The sequence below is a fragment of the Phymastichus coffea genome, unplaced genomic scaffold (assembly GCF_024137745.1).
Source record: "Phymastichus coffea isolate CEN01 unplaced genomic scaffold, Cenicafe_Pcof_1.1 PCOF00089, whole genome shotgun sequence".
Lineage (NCBI taxonomy): Eukaryota > Metazoa > Arthropoda > Insecta > Hymenoptera > Eulophidae > Phymastichus > Phymastichus coffea.
In genome coordinates, this window is record NW_026706900.1 from 403,341 (window position 1) to 429,724 (window position 26,384).

The window sequence follows — 26,384 nt, forward strand, 5'->3', positions numbered from 1 at the left end:
CCTGGTCGCTACCTGGTCTGTAATTTTTCCCCATTCAATTCCTAGTTGTAACACCCACCGACACTTCCACCCTGATCCACAATCTACCTTCACTGTCACTTCGTCATCTCTCCAGGCTTTACGAGTTAGTTCTTAGTTTTGAATCTGCTTGACCACCATGCTTGTTAACTTGTTTGCTGGCTCCAATTACCCTCTTTGGCCGGTGATTTTATTTAGTGTTTATTCTGGCCTCTTGAGCATAACGTACTGTGTTATGCTTGCCTGTTCACTACTAGTCACTTAAGTTCATCACATCCCATTTAGTACGCCTTGCTCTGTGATCTCATCTATCTTGTCACCTAACCTATTGTCAATCAACATATCTCTATTCTTTCCATCTCATGCGAATATTGTATCATTTATTGCTATGTATGCTTCATAATCTCACACTCATACTTCTTAATTATATTGTTTAACCTATGTTCATCTTAAATTGATATTTATTTGTATAACTTTAACGCTTATTACTGCGCTCCAATTTAATGTATCTGCATTGTATTCTGCTCATAGCCTACGGGGTTATACACCACGGCTTAATAAAGCTTATCTATCTATCTCTCTCTCTCTCTCTCTCTCTCTCTCTCGTTCTTTTCGCTCTCGATCACGTCGCCACTTTTTCTGCGGCTACGCTGCCTTCTTCTGGCCTAGCAATAATATGGGCATGTACTCTTTGTCATTGTACATGCTCGAGCACTGCATTTACGCAAGAGTGTCACGCACAAGACCAGCGAACTCACTATTGCCCTGTCACAGATTTCGCTAAGAGGCGGAAGCCCCAGGTACCCATGAGTTACTTATCGCAACTCCCCTCCTCGAACACAGAACAAACAGAAAATTGTAATCAAAATAATAAAATAAATAAAATATCAACATTACGGCTCGCCAGTATTTTAGTTATTATAAAAAAAATAAAAAAAATAAATAAAATTTATATAAAACAACAGAAAGAAAACTTTGTGACAAGTAAACAGACTGTGGTACGTTCGCTTTGTCACGAATTTTCTGGAGCTGCGTACTTGCTTATCATCCAGGCGGCGAGCTCGCATGCCTGGCATTGCATCCATGCAACTTCTTCACGCTGCTCTGGACTCAAACGTACCTATTCCGCTAATATCACCGCTACAGGATCGTGTCTGATGTTATCATCACTCATCACGACTTGCCGTTGTGGGGCATCGGCTAGAACTGCTGGCGATCAGAGTTCTAAGGCTGTAGCTGCGATCTCGCTACTTCTGCCTTCGCTGCTCTCACATGCTGGTTTTCCCGTCGATGACACATTCTTGCACCTACTCTTGGTACAGGTATGCGTGTTCCATCGGGGATCACGTGATACCTGTCCATGAGACTTTGTCGAGTGAAGACATTTTGGTGATGCGAGCCGATAGTCTGACGAAAAAAACGATCAAAACGTGGGATAACGAAAACAACAATAACAATAGTAACAATAGGAACAACAATCACAAAAACATCACCACACTGGCACTAGCAACAACGACAATACAAATATACACATCTATACAATAACAAATAACAGCAGGAGCATGAACGGTAGCTACAATAGTTTGGGGTACAGTAACATAGATAAGTGGATCAGGCAGACAAAGTCGTTGCATGTTCCGGACTTTGTAAAGAATTATTGACTCCCCCTCGTAACAAAGAACGTGTAGGTGTAACGTGTTATAATATATTATAATTTAATATATTATAATATAATATATTATAATTTACAAAATTAAAATTATGTCTTGTGCATGTGTCTGTCTGAGTGTATAGGTTCTCTTTATAAATCATTTGAATTTCATTTAATAAATCAGGCAATTTCACTATTCACGGCTACGCGACACCATACTCCGTATTGTACTATTAAATTAAATATTAAATGAGCGAGAATCAGAAATAAATGAATAACTTGCTGTCACGTTTCACTTTCACGAGCTTAGTGAATTCAATAATTAAATGAGTGAACCAAACTGGTTATTAATCAGTCGTGCAGTACTTACATGAAGTGTCGAAGCCGTCCAAAATAATTCCCTATATTAATTCAAGTATAGGCTATCAAGTAACGACAGTTCTTTAATTTTATCCGTAAGAAATAATATTTAGTAAGCACACGAAACTCATTTTTTCACATGATTTTGTTTGAAAAATAATAAAACTTAATTTAAACGACTGTAAAAATTTCCAAACTAATGTACTGACTTGAAAATTTATACATTCGCTTATACTAGATAGGAATATCTTACAGTGTAAAATACGGTACGATTACACCTTCATCTTCCGAGAAGTCAGGGACTTATTGAACGACCCTCGTATATGTGTATCGTTTTTGATACATACCACTTTTTTGTGTGCCAAATTAATGATTTGAGCACAATTGCAGAACGACACAAAATATCGAAATATGGGCAAACAAAAATCACTCAGTGAAAACTTTTTAAAACACCCTTCACACGCTCTCTGTTTTAAACAATTTAATTGATTAGTTTAAATATAATTTGAGTGGCGTTATTGCAGCAAAGATGAAATCGATCTTTTTAAAGGTGAAATAATGATAATTGATTCTAATGCATTCGCTGACCACTTTTTAGTATGTATTCACGAATAAAAAGAAAATTATGAATACTAAAAACTTCCTAGTGAAAAAGTACTCAAAAATAGTTATCTTTGAATATCTGTCGATGAATTTATAAATCATTATACGAATAGTGTTGAGAAGATAGCACCAGGAGCGTTGATACATGTGAATGAATCTTTCAATCGCTTAGGAGCTTCGAAATTTCCTTAAGCAAAACATTTATTGGAGTCTGAGTCGTTTCGAAATGTTACTTTTAAGTTCAATTAACAGAAGTTTAAAAATAAAGAATAATAAATGAAACTAAGATGACCAAAAAAATTTTTGCGACGAAACTCTCTTCATGCTTATGATTGAGGAGGTGGACATGTTGGAGGACGTCAGCACCTAGACCTCTTCCCAAAGAGAATCATTGGATGTTCTCTCGGATGGTTCCTTCTGCCTCCTGGATTACTTAGTACCTGTAAAAACTGTAGCAACCGGTCAAGTGGCCCTCGGAATCGATTACTCAACTTATACAAGTGAGCAAAACACGGGATGTGGCCCTGACCAGGCAAGAAAAGCAGTTCCGACACGATCTCAGAACGTGAAAGATTGATCGGTATCATTGCTAAAGTAGGCTATCTCATGTTCACTCAGAAGCAATTGGGCAATCATGTAGAGAGGACTCCAAGAAATGCAGAACACCTGAGCCTTCGTTCGTTAACTACAGTGCTCCACTTTCAGGCGACTCAGGAAATTTCACGACTATCGAAGAGCAGACTTGTTAGTTCAAGCTTGTACAGTGCTGTTAATTACTTTAATCGTTAACTTTTTCAATAAAAGAGTATTTTCACGAAAATTCACCAAATCATCAGAACTTTTTTATTATTTTAATTTTTCGACGATGGCTTCCTACTTTTCCATAAGCTCATATGCATATTTTCTGTGTAATGTTCTCTATAAAATTGAATAGCATAATCAGTTTTATTAAAGGTTTCGTCTACAAAAATTTATTAACTAAATTGTCAAAAAAAAATCGAAAAAATTCAGCTTTTCTGATTTTTTTTCGAGAACACACTACAATATTTAAGTTTTAGAATACTTGTGAATGGTTATAAAAAAACTGATTTAAAAATGAATTTTAACGTAGCCCCTCAAAACAACTACATAATTACAATTTGAGTATTTTAGGAATATTTTAAAGATATACTAAATCAGTACCATACTTTATAAAAACACAGATAAGTACGAGAGATGTTCAAAAAGTAAAATGTTTTTTCAATTTTTGCTGGCTTACGTACATTCAAGTTTTGAATTTTGACTATGGGCAATTCTTGGCTATTTCAAACAGTTTAAAACTTCAAATCATCAATTTTGTTCAAAGTTGGTAGACTTGTTATCTATACAGAGGTCAACATCTGTGCAGAGATCAAAATATTGATAAGGGGCCGACTTATCAACTGTTGAAAAAATATTTTACTTTTTTTTATTAATTCGGTTTCTCGGAGACTAATAAAGATATGGACATGATTCTTCTTTTAAAAGACGCGGAAAGAGTTTCACTTTTAAAATGTAAATAATAAAATACCAAATCATTTATTTATGCCATTGTTATAAACAATTTTTTCAAAAAATCGACGATATCTCAAAAAACGATATTTTTTTTTTTTTTAATTTTTGTACCATCGTGTTCCTTGTCATTTTTGACATAAGAAACCGTTGAGAAAATCGAGTGCCCGCTATTAGGATTAAGAGAGCACTAAAATGAAACGAACCGCGAGCTAGCCGCTCGGCCGCTCTGCCGCTCGGCCGTCTGCTACTCGTGCGGTTCCAACGTTGCTTGCTGCAATTGCCTTCTTTAAAGAATAAATAATTTCATATTCTAACAGTTGCAACGATTGCCGAAAATCGTTTTGACTCGCGTAGGTTACGAAGCGGCTGAGCGTAGCAGCCGCGATCGGTTTGAGAGAGAGAGAGGGCGCGTAGGGGCAATGACCGGGAGGGGAAGGTTTGCTAGCCAGTATGACTGTGACCTTCAGTCCGGTAGCATCATAGCGTGTGAGCATTGAGCGATGATAGTGTTTACCCTTTTCGAGAGAGATCCAGAGAGGCGAGTATATTGCTAGTGAGTGCGGAGGCGGAAGAGCATATTGCACAACGTGTGCATTATTAGCCGGAGGTAATAATTGGCGCGGCGAGACAAATCCACGCACTGTGTAACGTGCGTGGCTCCGATACCTGCCGGAACAGTTACGAGTGGGGTGCCGAGTGCGCGCATTGTTCAACGTGCGCGACCTCGGCAGCTACGAGAGTACGCTCAACAGCCTCAGCAACACCTCCCGCAGCGAATAGAGTGACCGCAGCAGCATCAGCAGCAGTGAGTCACCCATCTACGGCAGCGGAGAAATAGGCGCAGAGGCGTCAACAGCAACGAGCGAATCGGGTACGGTTGGCCACCGTATCCCCAACAACTCCGCGGTAGGTGCACCATATTGTTAATTGTTGTTAGCGTGCGATCCCGCACAGCGAGTGCGGCGATATTGTCAAGAGCGTACGAGCGGTTAGTTCGCGGCGATCGCGACTTTTTCTCTCTCTCTTTCCACGATTATATTGTCGGGTGAATCAGCGTGCGTCAGTCTCTCGGCAAATCCCTCCCGTGTATTGGATTAAATTCAATAAAGTGGTCAGTGGTTATTCTTACTAAGGTATTGTTTTGACTTTCCTTTGTCCGAGCCGTGTTATTGTTTACGTTCAATTCGAACGCGCCGGTTAAATAGCACGGATCACGTAGGTATCGTGAGAAGCGACTTGCCAACCGAGTTATCAGCAGCGGCCGACGGAGCGCTGCTAATCAAGCGCGACAGCGCCTCCAAGCGGAGAGTTTGAGAGCCCAACTCCGATTGGTGAGGTAACTCTGCGCAGGCGCACTCCCGAACAGGGTGAGTTAACGTGCTTACGGCACGTAGCTAACAAGGCGTCGTTTGACCGAACTAATAGACACGTTTGATAGGTTCAAGGTAAAACGGCAGCCTGTTACACAGTCTATATGTATTTATTTAAATAATATATAAATGTATTAATTAAGTAAATGAACGATTTTTTTATACAATCTGATATAATATTGAAATTAAACATTTGCTCTCTGCATTTGAGCGGGCTTGAGACCGACGCATATTTAGGATGCGGCCGCATTAAAAATGTTTTTTTTTATCGGACCTACACCATAATACTCTTAATAAGTTATTTACAAGTAATTTTACAAAAAAAAACCCTTTAAATTATGCGTCTTATTTCAAATTCAGAAGAGTATGAAGTTTTTTTTTACTTTAATTTCCGTTGTATACAAAAATAAGTTGTATCAAAAATACATTTCAAAATACTGTAAAAAAATTATTTATGTTAGTGATGGTGCCGGAAGCCAATATAAAAATAGAATGAATTTTCTAAACTTAGTTCGACATTACAGAATTTATTCTATTAGAGCAGAGTGGCATTTTTTGGCAAGTTGTCATGGTAAAAGTCCGTGTGATGGAATTGGTGGAGTTATAAAAAGATTAGCTCGACGAGAAAGCTTGCTCGGTAAAATTATAAGTAATTCTGCAGAATTTTACAAATGGGTGAAGCAAGCTATGCCTAAAATAACGTTTATTTACTATAGTCAAGGAGAATATGAAATTTTTGAAAGTAGCATGTATAGTCAATTAAAATAAAACTTGTATAGTAAAATTACTATACAAGGAACACAATCACTGCATGCATTCATTCCAGTTAGTGATGACAATACAACGGAAATTAAAGTAAAATAAAACTTCATAATCTTCTGAATTTGAAATAAGACGCATAATTTAAAGGGTTTTTTTGTAAAATTACTTGTAAATAACTTATTAAGAGTATTATGGTGTAGGTCCGATAAAAAAAACATTTTTAATGCGGCCGCATCCTAAATATGCGTCGGTCTCAAGCCCGCTCAAATGCAGAGAGCAAATGTTTAATTTCAATATTATATCAGATTGTATAAAAAAATAGTTCATTTACTTAATTAATACATTTATATATTATTTAAATAAATACATATAGACTGTTAGAATATGAAATTATTTATTCTTTAAAGAAGGCAATTGCAGCAAGCAACGTTGGAACCGCACGAGTAGCAGTCGGCCGAGCGGCCGAGCGGCTAGCGCGCGGTTCGTTTCATTTTAGTGCTATCTTAATCCTAATAGCGGGCACTCGATTTTCTCAACGGTTTCTTATGTCAAAAATGACAAGGAACATGATGGTACAAAAATAAAAAAAAAAAAATATCGTTTTTTGAGATATCGTCGATTTTTTGAAAAAATTGTTTATAACAATGGCATAAATAAATGATTTGGTATTTTATTATTTACATTTTAAAAGTGAAACTCTTTCCGCGTCTTTTAAAAAAAGAATCATGTCCATAACTTTATTAGTCTCCGAGAAACCGAATTAATAAAAAAAAGTCCAATATTTTTTCAACGGTTGATAAGTCGGCCCCTTATCAATATTTTGATCTAAAACTCTGCACAGATGTTGACCTCTGTATAGATAACAAGTCTACCAACTTTGAACAAAATTGGTGATTTGAAGTTTTAAACTGTTTGAAATAGCCAAGAATTGCCCCTATATACCACGTGTTATTTTTAAGGCAGAGGCGTCAGAGATTAGAAGTGTTTGGTGTGCTCGACGATTTTCTTCTATTGAAAAAAAAGGAGCATAGAGTTTGCATAAAATTTTGTGTGAAAAATGGAATCCAGTGCTAAAGCTCTTGAAATATTTATAATTGCATACGGTGTGTCTACTCTGAGTAAGAAAAATGTGTATCAGCTATTCCAAGAAGATCGGGAGAATGTTGAAGACGCCCTGGAGGTCCCAGCACATCAACAATAAATGAAAACATTAAAGCAGTGAAAGAAATTGTGTTGAAAAATCGTCGAATCACTATTACAGAAGTTCCAGAAGATGTTGGCATATTAGTTGGCTCATGCCATGATATTCTTTCGATATTTTAGGCATGACACGTGTGTCTGCGAAATTTGTTCCAAAATTGCTTAATTTTGATCAAAAGAACCGTCGCATGACCATTGCTCAAGAGATGTTGAATGAAGCGAATGAAGTTTTGATATTTTCAAAAGGGTTATAACTGATGATTGTTGGTATATGATTATGATGTCGAAACTAAAGTTCAATTGTTTCAATGGAAGACCCTACAAGAGCCAACACCCAAAAAGGCACGCCAAGTTCGATCAAATGTCAAAGTTTTGCTCACGGTCTTCTTTGAATACCGTAACGTAGTTCATTAGGAATTCTTACAATAAGGTCGTACGGTCAAAAGAAGTATTACCTTAAAGTTATGCGTCGTTTGCGAGAAGCAATACGCAAGATACGTCCGGAACTTTGGAAAAACATTTCGTGAATTTTACATTACGATAATGCACCTGCTTACTCATCGTTGTTTTTGAGAGATTTTTTTACCAAAACTAACACCACAGTCATGTCTCAGCAAAAAGTCACCTTACTTTTCTAACACCCCTCATATGTTTGACTTTAAAGTCTATGTAAGAGTGATAGTCCCATATTATTGGTCTTGAATCAAACATGTACAGGTACGGAGAAAAATATATTTAGGAAAAAGTCGAATTTTGTATCTATAAATGTATTCTGGGGACCTCCAGTGGTTAGGTTTTGTGAGAATACTACGGAGAAATATTTTTCTTGCATGTAAAATATGACACAAAAAACACTTTATCGATCCTTAGAGGGAAGTATTTTAATAAGGTGAAAACTCTTCATTTTGCGAATAGAAGTACCGCGCAGGACACCTGCTCGTATAGTTAGAGAGAAGGTCGCCAATGCATGCGTCGTCTTTCAACCAGCAACTATACACATAAATATTATTTAACAGTTGTGTCTACGAAGTTATTGGTTTTAAAAGTAATATACAAGTATACATAAAGTTAATTTGATGAATATATCTGAATAGCACACAAACCAATGCATAACCATCACTTTTTCAATCATATGTATATATACATACACGTGTATATTACAGTGCACCCAACTTCCATATGCCAGAAGACAAATCTTTACCGATCATACTGGTTGGTCCTGGAACAGGAATAGCACCGTTTCGAGCTTTTTGGAATCATCGGAAAGCTGAAAAAAATTCTCTGAAAGGTAAAATATTAAAGACTTATAATTTTAGAAATTTAAAAATATTATAAATTAATAACGAAATAAATCAAAGGTCGCGGCAGCGACCTGTGGCATGAATGCCGAAGGCGCAGCTCGCGCGACCTTATACACAACAGCTTTCGTGTCATGTAGGTGAAAATAATTTTTTTTTACGGAAATAACTACAGAATTATAATAAAGAGTTGCAAAAATTTGTCATCCTAATCCTAACTTATATATTAAAATATATTATTTGCTCGATTGTTTATTAAAAATTATTATTTCATTATTCATTATGTGTGCGATGGTCCAAACTTTTTTTCCTTTTCATCTTTCCACACTCCACAGTCGTCAACAGTCCACATACGCTATTGCGCATGTCTGTCGAAAATTGGTGTCTGCGGACAGACACTGTACAGTCGTTCACGCCAGTCTGGCTGAGTGCTGAGTCTAGTGCTGTAGTGCTGATAGTTGCCGTTGTTTCCAAGCACATTTTTTTGTTTAATCTTAATATTGCTATTCCTACACATTTTTTTGTTTAATCATAATAGTGCTATTCCTATAGATAATAATATCAATCAAAGGTATATACAACCACACTCTGCTGTTTTGGTAAGTGTTTCTTATTATATATTATTATATACTTATATTAATAATTAATATATAAACGTAAACGTGATAATACATGCGATCATGTCTTTTAAACACACGAGGGTGGCCCATGATGTTACTTTTGTAAGCCATGTATTTTCATCATTTCACAATTTCACAATCATTAATTAGTGTAAATGATCTATTTCAATATATTTTTGATTTCATTAATTTCTTCATGATATACATATTATAACGAATTTAATTCATTCGTTATGTCTCTCTCTTCCCACGCATGCATGTACACAATTCATATACTTATATTATATTTGAATTCACATTATATTATACAGCAGCCTGCGGCAGCCGACAACGTCGAAGGTAAGAGAGAGAGCCCGGCATGTCTACTAACGAGCCTATAAGCAGGGAGAGTCGCGTCCGCGTGTATGCGTGTATGAGTGTGGTCGCGCTGCCGAAAAGCGCGATGAAAGAGTGGGGACGCCTCCCGCGGTAATTGACTGGCGGACGTAACACGGGCGACACGTGTTTGAGCGCGTGCTAAAGGATTTGCCTTTTTGCGGATTCGGACTTTCGACCTGGCATTGCCTTAGCTTGTTCGCGGGTGCGTGCAGTGGTGCGGCACTTTGACACGACGGTGCGTGCGTGGACATAGTGCTAGGTAGCCCACTGCAACCGGCACCACTGCAACCGATGTCCGGGAAGGATGTTCAGCGAGCGAGTGTTTAATGTGCGGAGGGCCTGGCCATTGTCGCCTCATTGTAAGTACCGACTCGATTAACTCTCTCTCGCTTGCCTGCTCGCTTCTCTCTCTATCTTTACCGATTTACTACTGTACGCATTCTCCTTAATAATTTATATAAACTATCTTTATCCTTCGTATTCTCTGCGTTTCTTTGACTTTGCGCCTGACTTTCACTCCCAATCCTTGGCAAATTCTCTGCGCTCGTCACTACTTTTCGCGCTTTCCAGCCACCGCTACCTGCTACGCTCTACGCGGGCCACGAGGCTGCTTGATATTGCGGCTGGTTGAAAGGCTTGGCCACACATGCACCAGCGTACTAGCCCCGTGGCATTAGTAACTTATTAAGCCGACGGGTGAATTAATCTATCCTTTCGATTATAACGGCGGGTTAGCCAAAACCCCGTTATATTGGCGCCCAACCTCTGATTTGGCAACTTTTCTTTGTGTGGCAGATAATGCGACGAGAGAAAATCTTTGTGAGCGCGGACATTTTTCGAGAATTCCAGTGCCTATGGAATTCGAAACTCGGCGCGGACAACAACAACGTGCGCGCCTTCCCCCTTTGTTTACGCGCGAGAGTCAGGCCGCGCAAAGTAGTAAATACGAAGCGAAGCATATACGCCGCGCGACACTCATAAGCTCCGAACTTGGCCTTGAGACATTTAGAAACAAAATTTTATATACAGAAAATTTCAGTCGTACGTCCTCAAGGCTTGGCCGAATTACGAGTAGAGTACGATAATCGACTATACCGAATTTCGTTCGCCGGCCAGTCAATTCACGTAACGTGCGCATGGTTATGTGTGTATATATATACATGCGTATACACACATAACAGATATAGTTTGTAAGTCGCAGCGCTCAGCTTGTACAACAGTTAGACTTTTTTTTGTCTTTCTAAAAGCAACTTGTTGTCATTTTCTTTTTTTTTCCTCTCCTTCGTTCTCCACTGTTGTTGTTACGAGTGTATTCAAGTATAAAATTTCCTACGCGTTAGTTTTTTTCTTGTTACACTAACTGTACCGTGTAGTCTAGTTGACTTATTAAATACACGCCATGTTGGCATTGCCTTTTTCGTTCCTTTTTTTTTCTTCTGTTTTGTTTATTTGTTGCATATAGCACAGCTCTATTTTATAATAATGGCCTCCAATTGGTCGCTGAGCGAATTAACAATATTTTAAGAACAAATTGACGAAAAAATTTGCAAGTGGATAAAAGACCTTTCTAGCACGGACGAGGATTGTATACTAACTCAGCTGGAACTACACACAAACGGTACACTATTCGAACGCGCGAACCGCTTATATCGTAGATTGAACGGCGATGATACCGCAGAAGATTTTGTAGCAATCGAAAACCAGGATGAAAATATGGCATACGAAAGACGCGAAGACCTCATCCGTATATTCTTCGAGTCAGAGGCCCTGCCAAAAGAAGTTTGCGCGGACTTGCGCGCGGCCATAGAGGCGAATGAACTTCTCGAGCATTTTGAAAATTCAAAATTCGAGACGGGCAATAGCGCTCGAGAGAATATCCGGACGAGTTCGCCGACAGGCACACAAAACGATATGTCACTTACGTTAGGCGCGGATGCGACGCGCAACGTAACAGATATGATCCAGCAACAAGAATCAATGATAACACAGACTGTCGGCTTGTACGAGCACAATGCTTCAGCCGACCCGGCAATCGCAACATCACACGGCGCGCAAAAAGTGATCTTTATGACAGGCGCGCCGGCTTCGACATACGTGTCGACTTACACGCATGCAACGACGACAGCAACAACCGAACACAGCAAGACAGTACGAATAGGCTTGCCAAACGGTACAGTAGAATATGCCTCCCCGGCCATCGCGCGCGAGTTAAACAGAACTTGGCGGAAAGAGGCTGAGGCCCAGAGGCATATAGAAGCTCAGGATATCGAAAGAGAGAATTTAAAGGCATTGACCACTTACTACAAAAACCTAGCTGCTGGGTTACAAGCTAACCTAGCCAGGCTACAAAAAGAAAAAGAGAGTGAAGCCGCACTCAATAAAGAGCTGCAAGAGCAGTTAAAACAAGTAGTGGCCACAACCCGACAACAAGCTGCAGAGCAAGCTAGATTAGATGCCTACCAAAATAAAAATGTTCAATTCGCGGATACATTCGAATTAAACTATTACGATGTATCAAACCAGCTCAACGGCTCGGAGAAATATAACATGCCGTTGTCTCTCGATCCTCAAGCGCCGATCTTTCATTCGACGACTAAACCTTCATCGGCGACTGCATCACAGCCGTCGCCAAACTTTTCGTCGGCCCCTTCTAGCGTCCCTGGGCCCTCTTACGCAAGCTCGCTCACTCCCGTAAGCTCGTGCTAGGGGAGGGGGGACTTGCCCAGCGCTACACCAGTGCCGCCGACACAGCAAGGGCCAAGAGGCGCGCCTGCTAATGGCACAGAGGCCACGACATTTAACTCTTCGTCTCGCTTTCTTCCTAGCAAACATCTAGGAAAAACAGTCAGAGAATGGAAAATCAAATTTTCCGGAGGCGAAGACCTTAGTATTGAGGAGTTCCTAGAGAGGATTGAGGACAACAAACGATTAGATAAAGTAGCGGACGAGGAGTTACTCGATTCTATGACCCCTTATTCGAGAAGTCAGCTCTCTTTTGGTATCGTGCCATGAGGCTTGCCTGGTCCACGTTCGCCGATTTCAAGGGAGCGGCTCTCATTGCTACAGCAAGTCCAAAAGAAATAAAAGGACTATGACGGTCGAGGCTCACTTGCGCACCCAAGGCGCCGATTAACTAGTACTGGAATACGCAGTCTCGCTACTCACCATACTAAGAAGGATGGATCCGCCTTGGGACATTCGGGATCAAATCAACCTCATCATTGACAATATGCTCCCTCCACTTAAGAAGAAGTTAAAATACTTCAGGGACAATCTCACTGACGTGCAGCTGCTACTGACCAGGGCCCAAGAGGCCGAAAACGATGAACAGGGACAGTGGAAGCCACCGCCTGCGGCAGACCAAAGTATGTGGCCCGAAGTGGCTTATAAGCCACGGACCAAATCTGCTAAGGCCAGGCCAGTGAACCTGTCGTCTTTGAAAGACAAGGCTTCCCCAGCTCACGAAGCCGAGCTGGAGAAGCTAATGTCAAAATTTTTTGAGAAGAAAGCCAAGGAGTTTGGCCTCAACAGGCCCCCGACCCCCCCGGTAAATGGCAAGAACTCCGGTGAAAAATTGGAGGCAGCGACAGAGAAATCACGGAACGGCTCCAATGGTAACACTCCTCGAGGCAATTACCGTGGCCGCGGCCGAGCTGGCTGGAGAGGTGGGGGAAGGCCATCGGGCAGTCGTGCTCTGAAGGTCGCCCCCAAATCAGATAAAAACAAAAATAAGGAATCTGGTCCTGATGCCGACAAAGTTTTCTGCTGGGAGTGCAGTTGGCCAGGCTACACTAAGTTTACCTGTCCCGAATACTCGCCCACGCAGAAGAATCAAGAAGAACCAAAAAACGCCAGCGGGAGCCAGTAAGCGAGGTCCAGACGGCTCCCCCTATCACCCGGAACTTTGAAGTCAGTGGCGTGACAGGAGTAGCGCAGGCGCTGTGCAACACGGTGGGCGACCCAATGCTGGCCCCGGTTAGCCCTTCCGTCGTGCAGCCAGCCGGCGATGGAGTTACTGTCTCAAGCGCCCTGATCGATAAGTCACCTAGGTGGTGGCTGACAGTAAATGTTGGCGACTATAAGTTTAGAGGTCTCTGGGATACCGGAGCTTCCCGTACTGTCCTCGGCCCGAGTGCCATCTCGATGGCTGCAGCCTTAAATAGGCGTGTACATCGGTACGTGGGCCCTGGGGCAAGAGCGGTAGATAGTCATTACGTGCCCATTGTTGGCAGCGTAAAGTTACCCTTCACGATCGGAGGGGTGACTCATATTATCGATGCTCTCATTTTAAAAGAAGTTGACGCGGAGTGCACCCATGGTGCCGACTTCAAACGCGCCTTTTCGGCTTATTTGTGTCCAAAAACAAATAAGCTAATATTTGTTGGCTGCGAAGAAGGCGTGCCCGCAGTTCTCTCGCCGGAGAAATCTAAGGAGGCAACGGCCTTAGCCTCGCTGGGGATCGAAGATCTCACGGACGAGCAGAGAGCAGAGATAGAAAAAGTCATGCACAAGCTGCTCCCGGAGCCCTCCGGTGAACAGTTAGGCTGCACAGGATGGATCGCGCATGAAATAGACCTCACCAGCACGCGCCCTATAAAGCAAAAGTACTACCCAGTATCTAAGAAAATAGAGGACGAGATGAACGCTCAAGTGCACAAAATGTTAAAGATGGGAATCATCCAGAGATCCACGAACGAGTGGTCAAGTCCAGTCGTTATGACTCTAAAGCCCGATGGCTCGTATCGATTCTGCGTTGACTACAGAAAAGTCAATGCAGTGTCGAAAATTTTGGCCTACCCTTTGCCCTTTATGGATGTTATTTTGCGTAAAATCCAACACGCAAAGTACATCAGCGCTCTAGACTGCTCTGGAGCCTTTTGGCAATCACGGAGAGGTCGGTACCGATTACGGCCTTCACGGTTCCTGGTATGGGCCTGTTTGAATTCGTGCGAATGCCATATGGCTTGGCTGGAGGCCCTGCCACTTTTCAAATGCTGGCAGATAAAATTACCACGCCAGAAATGGAACCTTTCGCTTTTGCATATTTAGACGACCTGATCATCGCCACCGAGACATTTGCCGACCATGTGAAGTGGCTCACGTTGATTTTAAAAAGACTCGACGAGGCAGGCCTTACGATAAATCGTAAGAAGTCAAAGATTTGCATGTCCGAGATTCGCTATCTCGGCGTGCTAGTTAATCGTGACGGCTGTCGCCCTGATCCTGAAAGGGTACAGCCCATTTTAGACTACCCTGCGCCGAGGAATTTGCGACAATTACGTCGTTTTCTCGGCATGGCCTCTTGGTATCGTAAATTCCTAGGAGATTTTGCGACCGTAGCCGAGCCTCTTACTTCACTTACCCGAAAAGATTCTACCTATGTGTGGACTTACGAGCATTAGGCGGCTTTCGAACAAGTAAAAGCCTTACTTGCGTCGGCACCCGTTCTGGCCAGGCCTGATTTCAACGCGCCATTCATCGTGGAATGCGACGCCAGTGATACCGGCCTAGGCAGTGTTCTTCTCCAGAAAATTGGCGGAGGAGAACGTCCTCTTTGTTTTGCTAGTCGTGTCCTCACAGCCACTGAACGAAGGCTATCGGTGACGGAACGTGAATGCCTCGCAGTTATCTGGGCGATAGAAAAATTTCGACCATATATTGGCTACCACTTCACCGTCGTGACCGATCACCATAGCCTCGTCTGGCTGCAAAATTTGAGAAGCCCAAACGGCAAGCTAGGCCGATGGTCGTTGCGCCGGCAGGCCTACGACTTTGACATCGTGCACCGAAAGGGCAAGGACAATGTCGTACCTGATGCTCTGTCTCGCATGTACGAGACACCGACGAGGACGTCGAAACTTCCCTTGCCTCCCTCAATGCCGACGAGCCCACTTAAGATAAGTGGTATTTGCGCAAGTTCAAGCAAGTATCCAACGAGCCGCGGGCTCATCCCTATTGGAAAATTGTCGGCAGCCGCTTGTTCGTTTACCGGCCGGACCCTATCGTCGACGACTTGCTGGGCCACGACGAGGAAGCGTGGAAGTTAGTGCTCCCGCGGGAACAGCGCGAACAGGTTCTCGCGGAATGCCATGATGAGCCTACGGCCGGTCATCTCGGCCGCTATAAGACTCATCAAAGGGCAGTGCTCCGCTATTATAGGCCTGCCCTTTACAAAGACGTTGCACATTTCGTACGCAACTGTCAAGTTTGCCAGCAAATAAAAGTTGAGCAAAAGCCGCCCGCAGGACTTATGGGCAAACATATTGTTACCCGTCCATGGGAGGTTGTCTGCGGTGATCTGATGGGCCCTTTCCCTCGTTCGCCTCAAGGCCATGAACATCTATTGATTTTCATGGATGTTTTCACTAGGTGGATAGAATGCATCCCAGTGCGTAAGGCCAATGCTAAGACAATTAAAAAGGAAATTAACCATCGTATTTTCTTACGTTTCGGGATTCCGGAACGATTCCTGTCTGACAACGGCACGCCTTTTAAAAACACGATGGTTGATTCGTTTTTGGAGGCTCATGGAATCGTCCATGGGACCTGCGCTCCGTATTCACCAAAATCAAACCCGACGGAGCGGGTCAATCGCACGGTCAAGACCATGATTGCTGCATTCATCGAGAATCACACTCGATGGGATGAGTTGATTGACGAGCACGCGTTTGCTTATAACACGGCCATCCATGAAGCTACACGCTCTAGCCCGGCTTTTCTTAACTACGGGCGACACCCAGAGCCGCCAAGTAACGCTCGACGCACGGAGGAGCGCGCGGCTGTCGAACAGCTCGAGGCTGTCGCTCGAGCCGACTGGCACTCCCGCATGAGAAAACTCGACGATTTTCGAGCAAACGCGCTCGAAAACTCTAAGACTGCTCAAGCCAGGCAGGAGAAGTACTATAACCAGAAACATCGCGACATCGATTATGGTGTGGGCGATAAAGTATGGGCGAGAAATCGCGTGCTCTCCTCCGCTGCCAAGGCCATAGCTGCTAAGCTTTGTCCTAAATACGCAGGGCCTTTTGTTGTAACGACTCGCCTCGGCATGAACTCGTATCAACTCCAAACGGAAAATGGGGTTGATATCGGAAAGGTGGCCGTATGCGACTTAAAACCTTGCTTCGATGACGAGCAGTTTCCTATAGACGAGACACTTGACGGCGGAGACGACTCTGAGAGAGAAACCGAAAAGTTCTTGGGTGACCAGGCCGCTGAGCAGTCTAACGCTCATGAATCAGCGGTGGCCCCTTCGCCTTCTCCAACGGCTAACACCTCGATTCAGCTTAATAAGAGCCAGACCTTGCCAGATCCGATAGTGGCTGTTCCGCGCAAGCGAGGACGGTCACTTGGCTCGAAAAAGGCGGCCCCGCCACCTGTCGCGGCTTCGCCCCGACGCTTACGTGCAAGAAACAAGCGCGACGCTTAAGCTTTATTTTTTTTTTAAACCGTTCCCGGCTACTCTTGCTTCTGCCTTTAACCCTTCTCACAGTCTATGCTTCCTGCTGCTTCTGCCCGCTTGAGCTTGCCGCTATATTTTTTTTTATTACTATGCCCTATATCGCTCTATCATCCTAACGCTTTACAGAGAATGTGGCCCGCTAAGAAGAACCAGGAAAGAGTCACCCTCACCTTGGAGGGACCGATGGAAGCGATGCTGAGACTTCAGAACTGGGTCGCCCAGCAGCTCTTGTCATTGGGCGATCCCCAAGACGCTCCCACTCCCAGAGCCCCCAGCATCAGCGATCTTCTGCAGTGCTGGACCCAAAGGCAAGGCCAACCGGCGGACAACAATACTCCTGTATCAGCCCCAGTCGGAGGGCGTATGCTGATGGGCGAGACTGTCTCCTCCTCGACTCCAGAGGCACTGGCCCAGGGAGCCCAGGACACAGAAGATATCAGCTGGTCGGACCGCTGGGCCGCCGTGGAGGCTGCTACGCGCAGCGCCCGCCGAGCGAGACTGGCTGCCGAGCAGGCCGAGTGCCTAGCATTTCAGGACGTTCTGAACTTTACAGAACATCCTGACGCTCGCGTCAGGGCCTGCGCCTCCTCGGATTTTGTCAGGAAGGTCGAGAGAGAACTCGAGAAGAAGGCCTTCCTGGCAGAGGCAGCCACACGATGGGTAGAGGCAAGAAGGGCCCAAGATGAGAGCGCCCGCCTTGCGGCTGAACAGGAGCAAAAGCGCCAAGAGCTTTTGGTCCTCCAAGAGAGGATCGAGGCCCTCAACCTTCGGGCCTCGACTTTACTAGGTGCCTCCGGCTCTTCTGGCACTGCCTCTAGCGACCGACGACCCTCTTTCGGCTCGGCCTCCCAGAGGATCGCCCGCCCTCCTGGCACTGCCCCGAATGCAGCAGGATCAGCTGCTCAGAGCAACGGGCCATGGACCAAAGAGCAACGCCTTGAAGCGGCCAGGGCGGCTCAAGACGACCGCCGGATGTACTGCGCGGCCAATGGAAACTTAGTCCCGCAGTACTTCGCCATGATGAACCGCTTTAAGGAACAGCCTTGCGGTAAATTCGAAGGTCCTACTCCTACAAAATACGGGGTACGCTTCTGCTCCGGATGCAATCTCACTTCAGTATCGAGGTCAGACAACTGCCCGAATTTCTTCCAACATTAGAAATTCGAGCAGGGCCTGGAGCAGAAGTACGATTACTCCGCCGAGCTAGGGCCTCGAGGCGCTCCTCGCTAAGGCCATCTCACCGCCGTCTTCTCGCCGTCGCCAAAAGGAAGAAAGAAGATCGCGTCTTCGGCGCCTAGACTTAGACACGGCCCTGCCTCAACTAAAAGAAGAAAAAGAAGATTGCGCCTTCTGCGCTCGTTTTGTTTATGGCCGTGCCTATTTAATTCCTTTTCTTTTGTGTTTTATACCCTTATGTTTTTCCCCGCACCGTTGCGCGTATAAACTGTACCTCAGTTTAAAATCCCTCTTGTAAAGAGAGAGAGAGAAAACAACATATTCACGTGTTAATCCTTTTTTTTAATAGACTTTAAGGAATAAAATGCTATTCTGCTTCATAACTGGAGTTTCCACTTTCTTTTCCTTCCTCGCGAGAGAGACTACTTTTCGAGTTGGTACCGCTCCTGTTACCAACGTCTGGGGGACGGGCATATAACAAATTTAATTCATTTGTTATGTCTCTCTCTTCCCACGCATGCATGTACACAATTCATATACTTATACTATATTTGAATTCACATTATATTATACAGCAGCCTGCGGCAGCCGACAACGTCGAAGTGTAAGGTAAGAGAGAAAGCCCGGCATGTCTACTAACGAGCCTATAAGCAGGGAGAGTCGCGTCCGCGTGTATGCGTGTATGAGTGTGGTCGCGCTGCCGAAAAGCGCGATGAAAGAGTGGGGACGCCTCCCGCGGTAATTGACTGGCGGACGTAACACGGGCGACACGTGTTTGAGCGCGTGCTAAAGGATTTGCCTTTTTGCGGATTCGGACTTTCGACCTGGCATTGCCTTAGCTTGTTCGCGGGTGCGTGCAGTGGTGCGGCACTTTGACACGGCGGTGCGTGCGTGGACATAGTGCTAGGTAGCCCACTGCAACCGACACCACTGCAACCGATGTCCGGGAAGGATGTTCAGCGAGCGAGTGTTTACTGTGCGGAGGGCCTGGCCATTGTCGCCTCATTGTAAGTACCGACTCGATTAACTCTCTCTCGCTTGCCTGCTCGCTTCTCTCTCTATCTTTACCGATTTACTACTGTACGCATTCTCCTTAATAATTTATATAAACTATCTTTATCCTTCGTATTCTCTGCGTTTCTTTGACTTTGCGCCTGACTTTCACTCCCAATCCTTGGCGAATTCTCTGCGCTCGTCACTACTTTTCGCGCTTTCCAGCCACCGCTACCTGCGACGCTCTACGCGGGCCACGAGGCTGCTTGATATTGCGGCTGGTTGAAAGGCTTGGCCACACATGCACCAGCGTACTAGCCCCGTGGCATTAGTAACTTATTAAGCCGAGCTGTGAATTAATCTATCCTCTCGATTATAACGGCGGGTTAGCCAAAACCCCGTTATAATATATATAAATACATACATATAATATATGACAGTCATTACAAATATGAAATAAAATAATTATTAAAATAAGAAGTGAGGTGAAAACAAGGTTTTATGTTTTGAATATTAATCATATTAATTTTTTGTATATACAACAGAGATTAATTCAACAATATGCCGGTGAATTCAGAAGGAGTGGAGGTGGACTACACTTCAGATCAGACAATAGAAGACATGTTGGATGGGGAAAATGTAGACTATTGTCTGTACGTATATATATATATATATCTATTCTTAGTAAAGAATTTTATTTTTTATCCATGTCAATTCTTAAATAAACTGGCTTCAATTTGATTTCATTTTAATTCAGAGAATTTGTTGGCTATATTGCCAAAAGTCTTGGTCGAGCTTATATCGACTCAAGAAATTCAGAACTCTTGAAGTGCAGAATTACAAATGGATCCAAAAACATTTATTTGTTGCTTTGGGATGTTGACCAACATGAAGATCTGGCATCGAAGCTAGTCAAGGGTAGAGTACAATTACTATATATGTATAAATTGAAATATTAACTTTGCAAGCAATATACATCAATATTGAATGAATGAGTATTTTTTTTTTAGATGAATGAGTATATATTTTTTTAGATCCTACATTTGGATAATTGCAAAGGCCACAACACAGTAATGGTGCCGCAGCCACTGTATTCCCCAGACCTAGCTCCCTGTGACTTTTTCCTATTCCCAAAACTGATGAGGCTCATGAAAGGACGACGCTACGCCACGGTCGAGGTGACAAAAATGGCATCGAATATATATACTTTATCCAATTTATCTGAAAACATGGTTCCTCTACACTTTCTGATTTCTCAAAATCAAAGCTTTGTAATGATGAAAATTTTCGATTAGCTAATTAAATTTACTTCAATATTTTTAATCTCGCTCATTTTAAATATTATAGTATGCTTTCAGATAATATTCGAATCTTCAAAAACACGTATAAATACTTTTCTTAATGAACAACAGTTACTTTAAAGAAAATCATGTGAGTGGCTTGAAAAATACTTACAAGGAAACATTCACAACAGTCCACCTTCAATTTTGATGCAATTGACATATGTTATACTTTATAAAAAAATCAGAAACAAGTAATTTTTTTTATCGGCGGAAAAAGATGCCTAGAGGGTGAAAACCACCCTCAAAAGTCATCTCTAATAACAGTTAAACAGCATGTCTACGGAAATATTTGATAAGCTATTCGACCTGGGCATAAACCCGTCCGAAACCCATTTGTTGGGTTAAGCCTTCTGGAAGTGAAACTATCTTAGGGATGAACTGGGCGCTTACGTTTATGATTGTTAATTTGACGAGTGGAGTTATTCAGAGGGTATGAAAGTGGGCTTGATAAGGGAATGAGGTTAATCAGGGGATACGTAAGTACGGTTGATCAGGGTTGATCAAGGGGTATGCCAGTGAGGTTAATCAGGAGGTAAGGTTGATTAGGGGGTATGCGAGCGAGATTTTTTGATTTGGTGATCAGATGGTATGTGAGAGGGCTAATTAGGGGATTAATCAGACAGTTAATTAGGGGTATGCATATGGAATTAATCGCTGGGTGCTTGGAAGATATACGGAAACACTTTAGGTTTATTCATATTACTTTACACAAGCTAGATCGTTTTTCTAATTTTTTTATGATTCGCTTTTGAATTCGAACGGTGAAAATATATACTCTAAATACAGTTTCATTCCTGTACAAAGTAAGGCTGGCAACCCCCAGTGCCAAAACCTGTATGGTTACGTTTCTCTTTTATAAAGATTTTTTCAATTTTTTTGTCGAAAAATAGTCATAAATACCGAAGTTATTGCTGTAACAGGGTTTTGGGGGGTGGCTTTTGAGGGTGGTTTCCAAACCCTAAATTCCTTTTCTCCTATAACAACAGTATAATTCTCTCATCAATTTTTAAGCGTCATAGTAAATGAAAATCAGCGAAATCGGTGATCGGCAACTATTTATATAGTATTAATAGGGTTTAGTGGTAGTTCACCCTCAAAATACATAAAAATCAAAAAACGCTGAAACACGTCAAATTTATTTTATCATTTCCTAGATGAAAATTTATTTTTCAATTTTTTTATGATAATTTTGTAATGTACACGAAAAATCCACTCAAAAATGTAGTTTTTCCCCTGGACATCGTAGGAGTTACAACTCCCAGAGTCTAAAACTATGCGGTTTTATTGTTTTTTAAATAAGAAATTTTTTCCATTTTCTTTCATCAAAAAAGATTCATTACAACCAAATTTACTGCTGTTTAACTGTTTTTAGAGGTGACTTTTGAGGGTGGTTTGCATCCCTAGACAGCTTTTTCAGTCGATTAAAAAAAATACGTGTCTCTTATTTTTTTATGAAGTATAACATATCTCAATTGCAACAAAATTGAAGGCTGACGGTTGAGAATATTTCCTTGTAAGTATCCACTGAAACTCCTTTCCAGTAGTACTTGAATGGAGTCCGTTCTCACCATATATGATTATTATATAATTGCTCTATGCTCTTTATTACCCCATTCCCTCTTGTAAGTATTCATAGTTTAGAATTATCATTGCCTTAGCCCATCAGTCTGTTCTTATTTCGCTGACTTATTCTTCCTTGGTTTTTATTGCATTCTTCAAGAAGGTAGTTAGGTTCTATTTCTTTGGTAATGTCAGCATTATTATGACAAGGTCATCTGTTGATAGCCAAGTTAACCCTGCTTCAGCTACAAGCATTTCTCTATCAAATTGACTTGCACATTCTTCAACAAAGTGTGCACAATATTACCGTTTTCTTCGCAGCAAAAGCAGAAATTACTACGATAGACCCACGATGGTTAAATAGACTTTGAATCATCTGTAGCTACTAAGTCTCCGCGTCGCTACGATATTCCATCATTCCATGTCCTCTCACTATGCAATCAGTCATTTTCCGTAGGATAATTTATGTCTACCATTAATCTTTCGATGAGTCCTATTCTTCGTGTCATCTGCTAAATAGAGTATCTTGTACTGTCTAGTAGATCTTTTTATAGCCTATGTATGGATGATGTTCTCATAAGCTCTTTTATCGAATCGCTTAATAGTAACTACTGTTCGCTTATAATACGTATGAGATCTGTCTGAAAGTATCCGACCTACGTTCATAAGTATCTTTGCGGGGAGAGACTCAGGCAACCTCTGGAGGATACGAACGTCACCTGCAACTCCTAATCTTCTCGTCAGTATCCCAAGATACCGGTGAAACACTTTAGTTCCCGTGCAATGTATATTTGTTTACAATTACTTTTTTGCGTTCGTTGCAATTCGTTTATTAATAAAAATAGTAAAATAAATCGAACAGCGAATGCGCATATAATTTTGCTTTAATCTCGGTAAAAGTTATGCGGAAACTATTGAAATGTTGCAAGAGGCCTTTAAAGATGAGTGTATGAGGAAAATACAAATAAAAGATTGGTATAATAAAAGTGGCAGCATATTTGTTGACAGTGATCTTCATTCTGGTCGATCTTTGACGGAAACATCGTCGGGTAATGTCGGGCGTGTGTATGTCGTAGTTGAAAAAGATCGTCTTTTGACTGTGAGAGAACTGAAAAATGAAATTGGGATATCAAAAATTCCTGTTTGATGAATTTTATCCGAGAATTTGGGAATAACTCGTATGTGTGCAAAATTCATCCTGAATCTGCTTCCAGATCAGCAAAAAAACATTCAATTAGAAATCGTTTAGAACAATCGAAAATGATCAATAGTGATGAAAGCTTTATTAAAAAGATTATTACTGGTGATGAATTATAGGTTTCTGATTATGATCCTGAAACAAAACAACAGTCTTTGAAGAGGAAGCTTCCATCCGAGCCTCAGCCGATAAAAGCCCATCAAAGTTGAAGAAATATCAAGTTAATGTTGATTGTTTTTTTCGATTATAAGGGTGTTGTGCACCATGAATATATTCCTACAGGCCAGGAATGATGAAAATGTACTATGTTGAAGTTTTGAAAAGATTGGTTGATGTAATCAGGAGAAAATGACCGTAACTTTTTATTCTTACATTGCACAGCATTCACGTATTAGTTCACGTGCATCTGTAGGGCTTGTATCGACTCTATAATCGATGATACCAACTTCTTACGTACAGCCATGATCATTCTATGTTCAGGATAAGTTGCGGAATTAAATACAAACTACCTACTCTTTCATCGATGTTTATTTCACATAGTAGTTATTTACTTAATATGGTTCTTAAAAGGTAGTAAATTATCTTTTTTATGTCACCAAAATTGCCGCATACTTACGCACTATGTGCTATAGTAGCCTATCATTTAGTAATTCAGCAGTGTCATTAAATCTAACCAGCGATATATCGTTGAGAAGTTTCAATCACAGTAAACCTTTCTACATGCAGATTCAACCATTCTTTAGATCTGTATGTATGTATCATTGATTCCGTAACATTCTGACCAAAAATTGATAACTATTGTATTACGGTTGGTTGTTATTTCTAATTGGTAGCTGTCTAATATCTTCAGTAGATAGATAGCTTTTTCTTATTTTCATCGAGATATTCGTAGATGCAATTACTATTAGCACTATGTTCTGTCATGACTAGATATGTCCCAAAATGGTATAAAAGATACACCCATCGTACATCCTTTGAAAAGTCTCATTCCTTCCGGCATTTTTACCTCGAGGAAACGTATTTTTTAGACGGGTTAAAGAAGTTGGAGCATCGCTGGGCCAACTAAAAGGAGACTATGTTGAAAAATAAAACGCCATTTTTCCAAAATTTTCGTTTTTCTTTTGTAGGCTAATACTTATCGGACCACCCTCGTAGATTAGTCGAAATACATATTTTATCCATATACTGTTTACTTATAAGGTATATAAGAACGAAGCCCTTTATCTCCATTCTCGTCAACATTGATGAAATGTACATGAAACATTCAAGGCTTCGATCGTCCTAGATCAGTGTCAATCACATTTAGAAGTTTGTGCACTGATGATAATGATTACAAGGCTTCAGCTCCTTCATGCGGTGTTATAGCAGTAGAATAGATAGTAATAGACTGTGCTACAAGTATAATTTTATAATTACTAAGTAGATACGAAATACTTCTAATTGTATACGAGGTGTGATCAAAAAGTAAGGTGAATTTTGAAATTTAGCGGGCTACGTCCGTTCGATCTTCGACTTTTTTATTTGGTTATGTCGGTACACTCGTCTAGAACATACGTTCCAAATTTCAGCTTTGTAGTATGTTTGGTTTGTTTGTGAGAGGCATCAAGGTTAGAAGTGTTTTGCGTGCTCCACGATTTGCTGCTGTCTAAAAACATGGATCAAAGAGTTTGCATTAAATTTTGTGTGAAAAATGGAATCAAATGTTCCAAAACACTTGAAATGCTGAAAGTAGCATACGGTGAGTCTACTTTAAGCCAAAAAAATGTTTACAAGTGGTATAAACTCTTCCAAGAAGGCCGAGAAGACACCGACGACGAACCTCGTTCTGGACGCCCCAGCACATCAACAACTGATGAGAATGTTGAAGAAGTGAAGAAAATAGTGTTGGGAAATCGTCGAATTACCATTAGAGAAATTGCTGATGATATTGGCATCTCATTTGGTTCGTGCCAATCAATTTTGACGAGTGTTTTAGACATGAGACGTGTGTCAGCGAAGTTTGTTCTGAAATTGCACAATTTCGACCAAAAGAAACGTCGCATGAGCATCGCCCAAGAGCTACTGAATGACGTCAAGGATGATCCAGATTTACTCAACAGGGTTATAACAGGTGACGAAACATGGGTATACGGTTATGACGTCGAGGCTAAGACTCAATCGTCCCAGTGGAGGCATTCTGGATCACCAAGACCAAAAAAAGCACGCCAAGTTCGATCAAATGTAAAGGTTTTGCTTACAGTTTTCTTTGACTGCAAGGGCGTGGTGCATCATGAGTTTTTGCCACAGGGTAGAACAGTAAATAATGAATATTACCTGCAAGTTATGCGCAATTTGCTCGTAGTAATCCGCCAGAAACGTCCGAATTTGTGGAAAAATAAAAATTGGCTTTTGCACCATGATAACGCCCCTGCTCACACATCGTTGCTTGTGCGCGAATTTTTGGCTAAAACCAACATAGTAACGATGCCACAGGCACCGTATTCCCCAGATCTGGCCCCCTGTGACTTCTTCTTGTTCCCAAAACTAAAGAGGCCCATGAAAGGACGGCGTTTTGCCACGATTGAGGAGATAAAGACGGCATCGAAGGATGAACTAAACAAGATCACAAAAAATGATTTTTTGAAATGCTTTGAGGATTGGAAAAAGCGTTGGCACAAGTGCATTATATCCGAGGGGGATTACTTTGAAGGAAATAAAATAAAAATTGATGAATAAATAAATATTTTTTGAGAAAAATAAAAATTCACCTTACTTTTTGATCACACCTCGTACATAGCTGTCTATATTTTCTGTTTGCTAGCTACGGTCATGTTTGACGTTTGTGCAAGTTCATTAGCTTCTTGTATAGATATAAATGTA

General features: G+C 41.7%; 1 protein-coding gene across 1 annotated transcript in view; it reads left to right on the top strand.

Moving 5' to 3' along the window:
- LOC131669215 (nitric oxide synthase, salivary gland-like) overlaps positions 1-26,384 on the top strand; it is an 840,995-nt gene that overhangs the window by 316,540 nt on the left and 498,071 nt on the right. Inside the window, exon 6 of the mRNA XM_058943950.1 lies at positions 8,661-8,785. Coding sequence (XP_058799933.1) covers positions 8,661-8,785 — 125 coding nt within the window. The remainder of the gene's footprint in view (positions 1-8,660; positions 8,786-26,384) is intronic.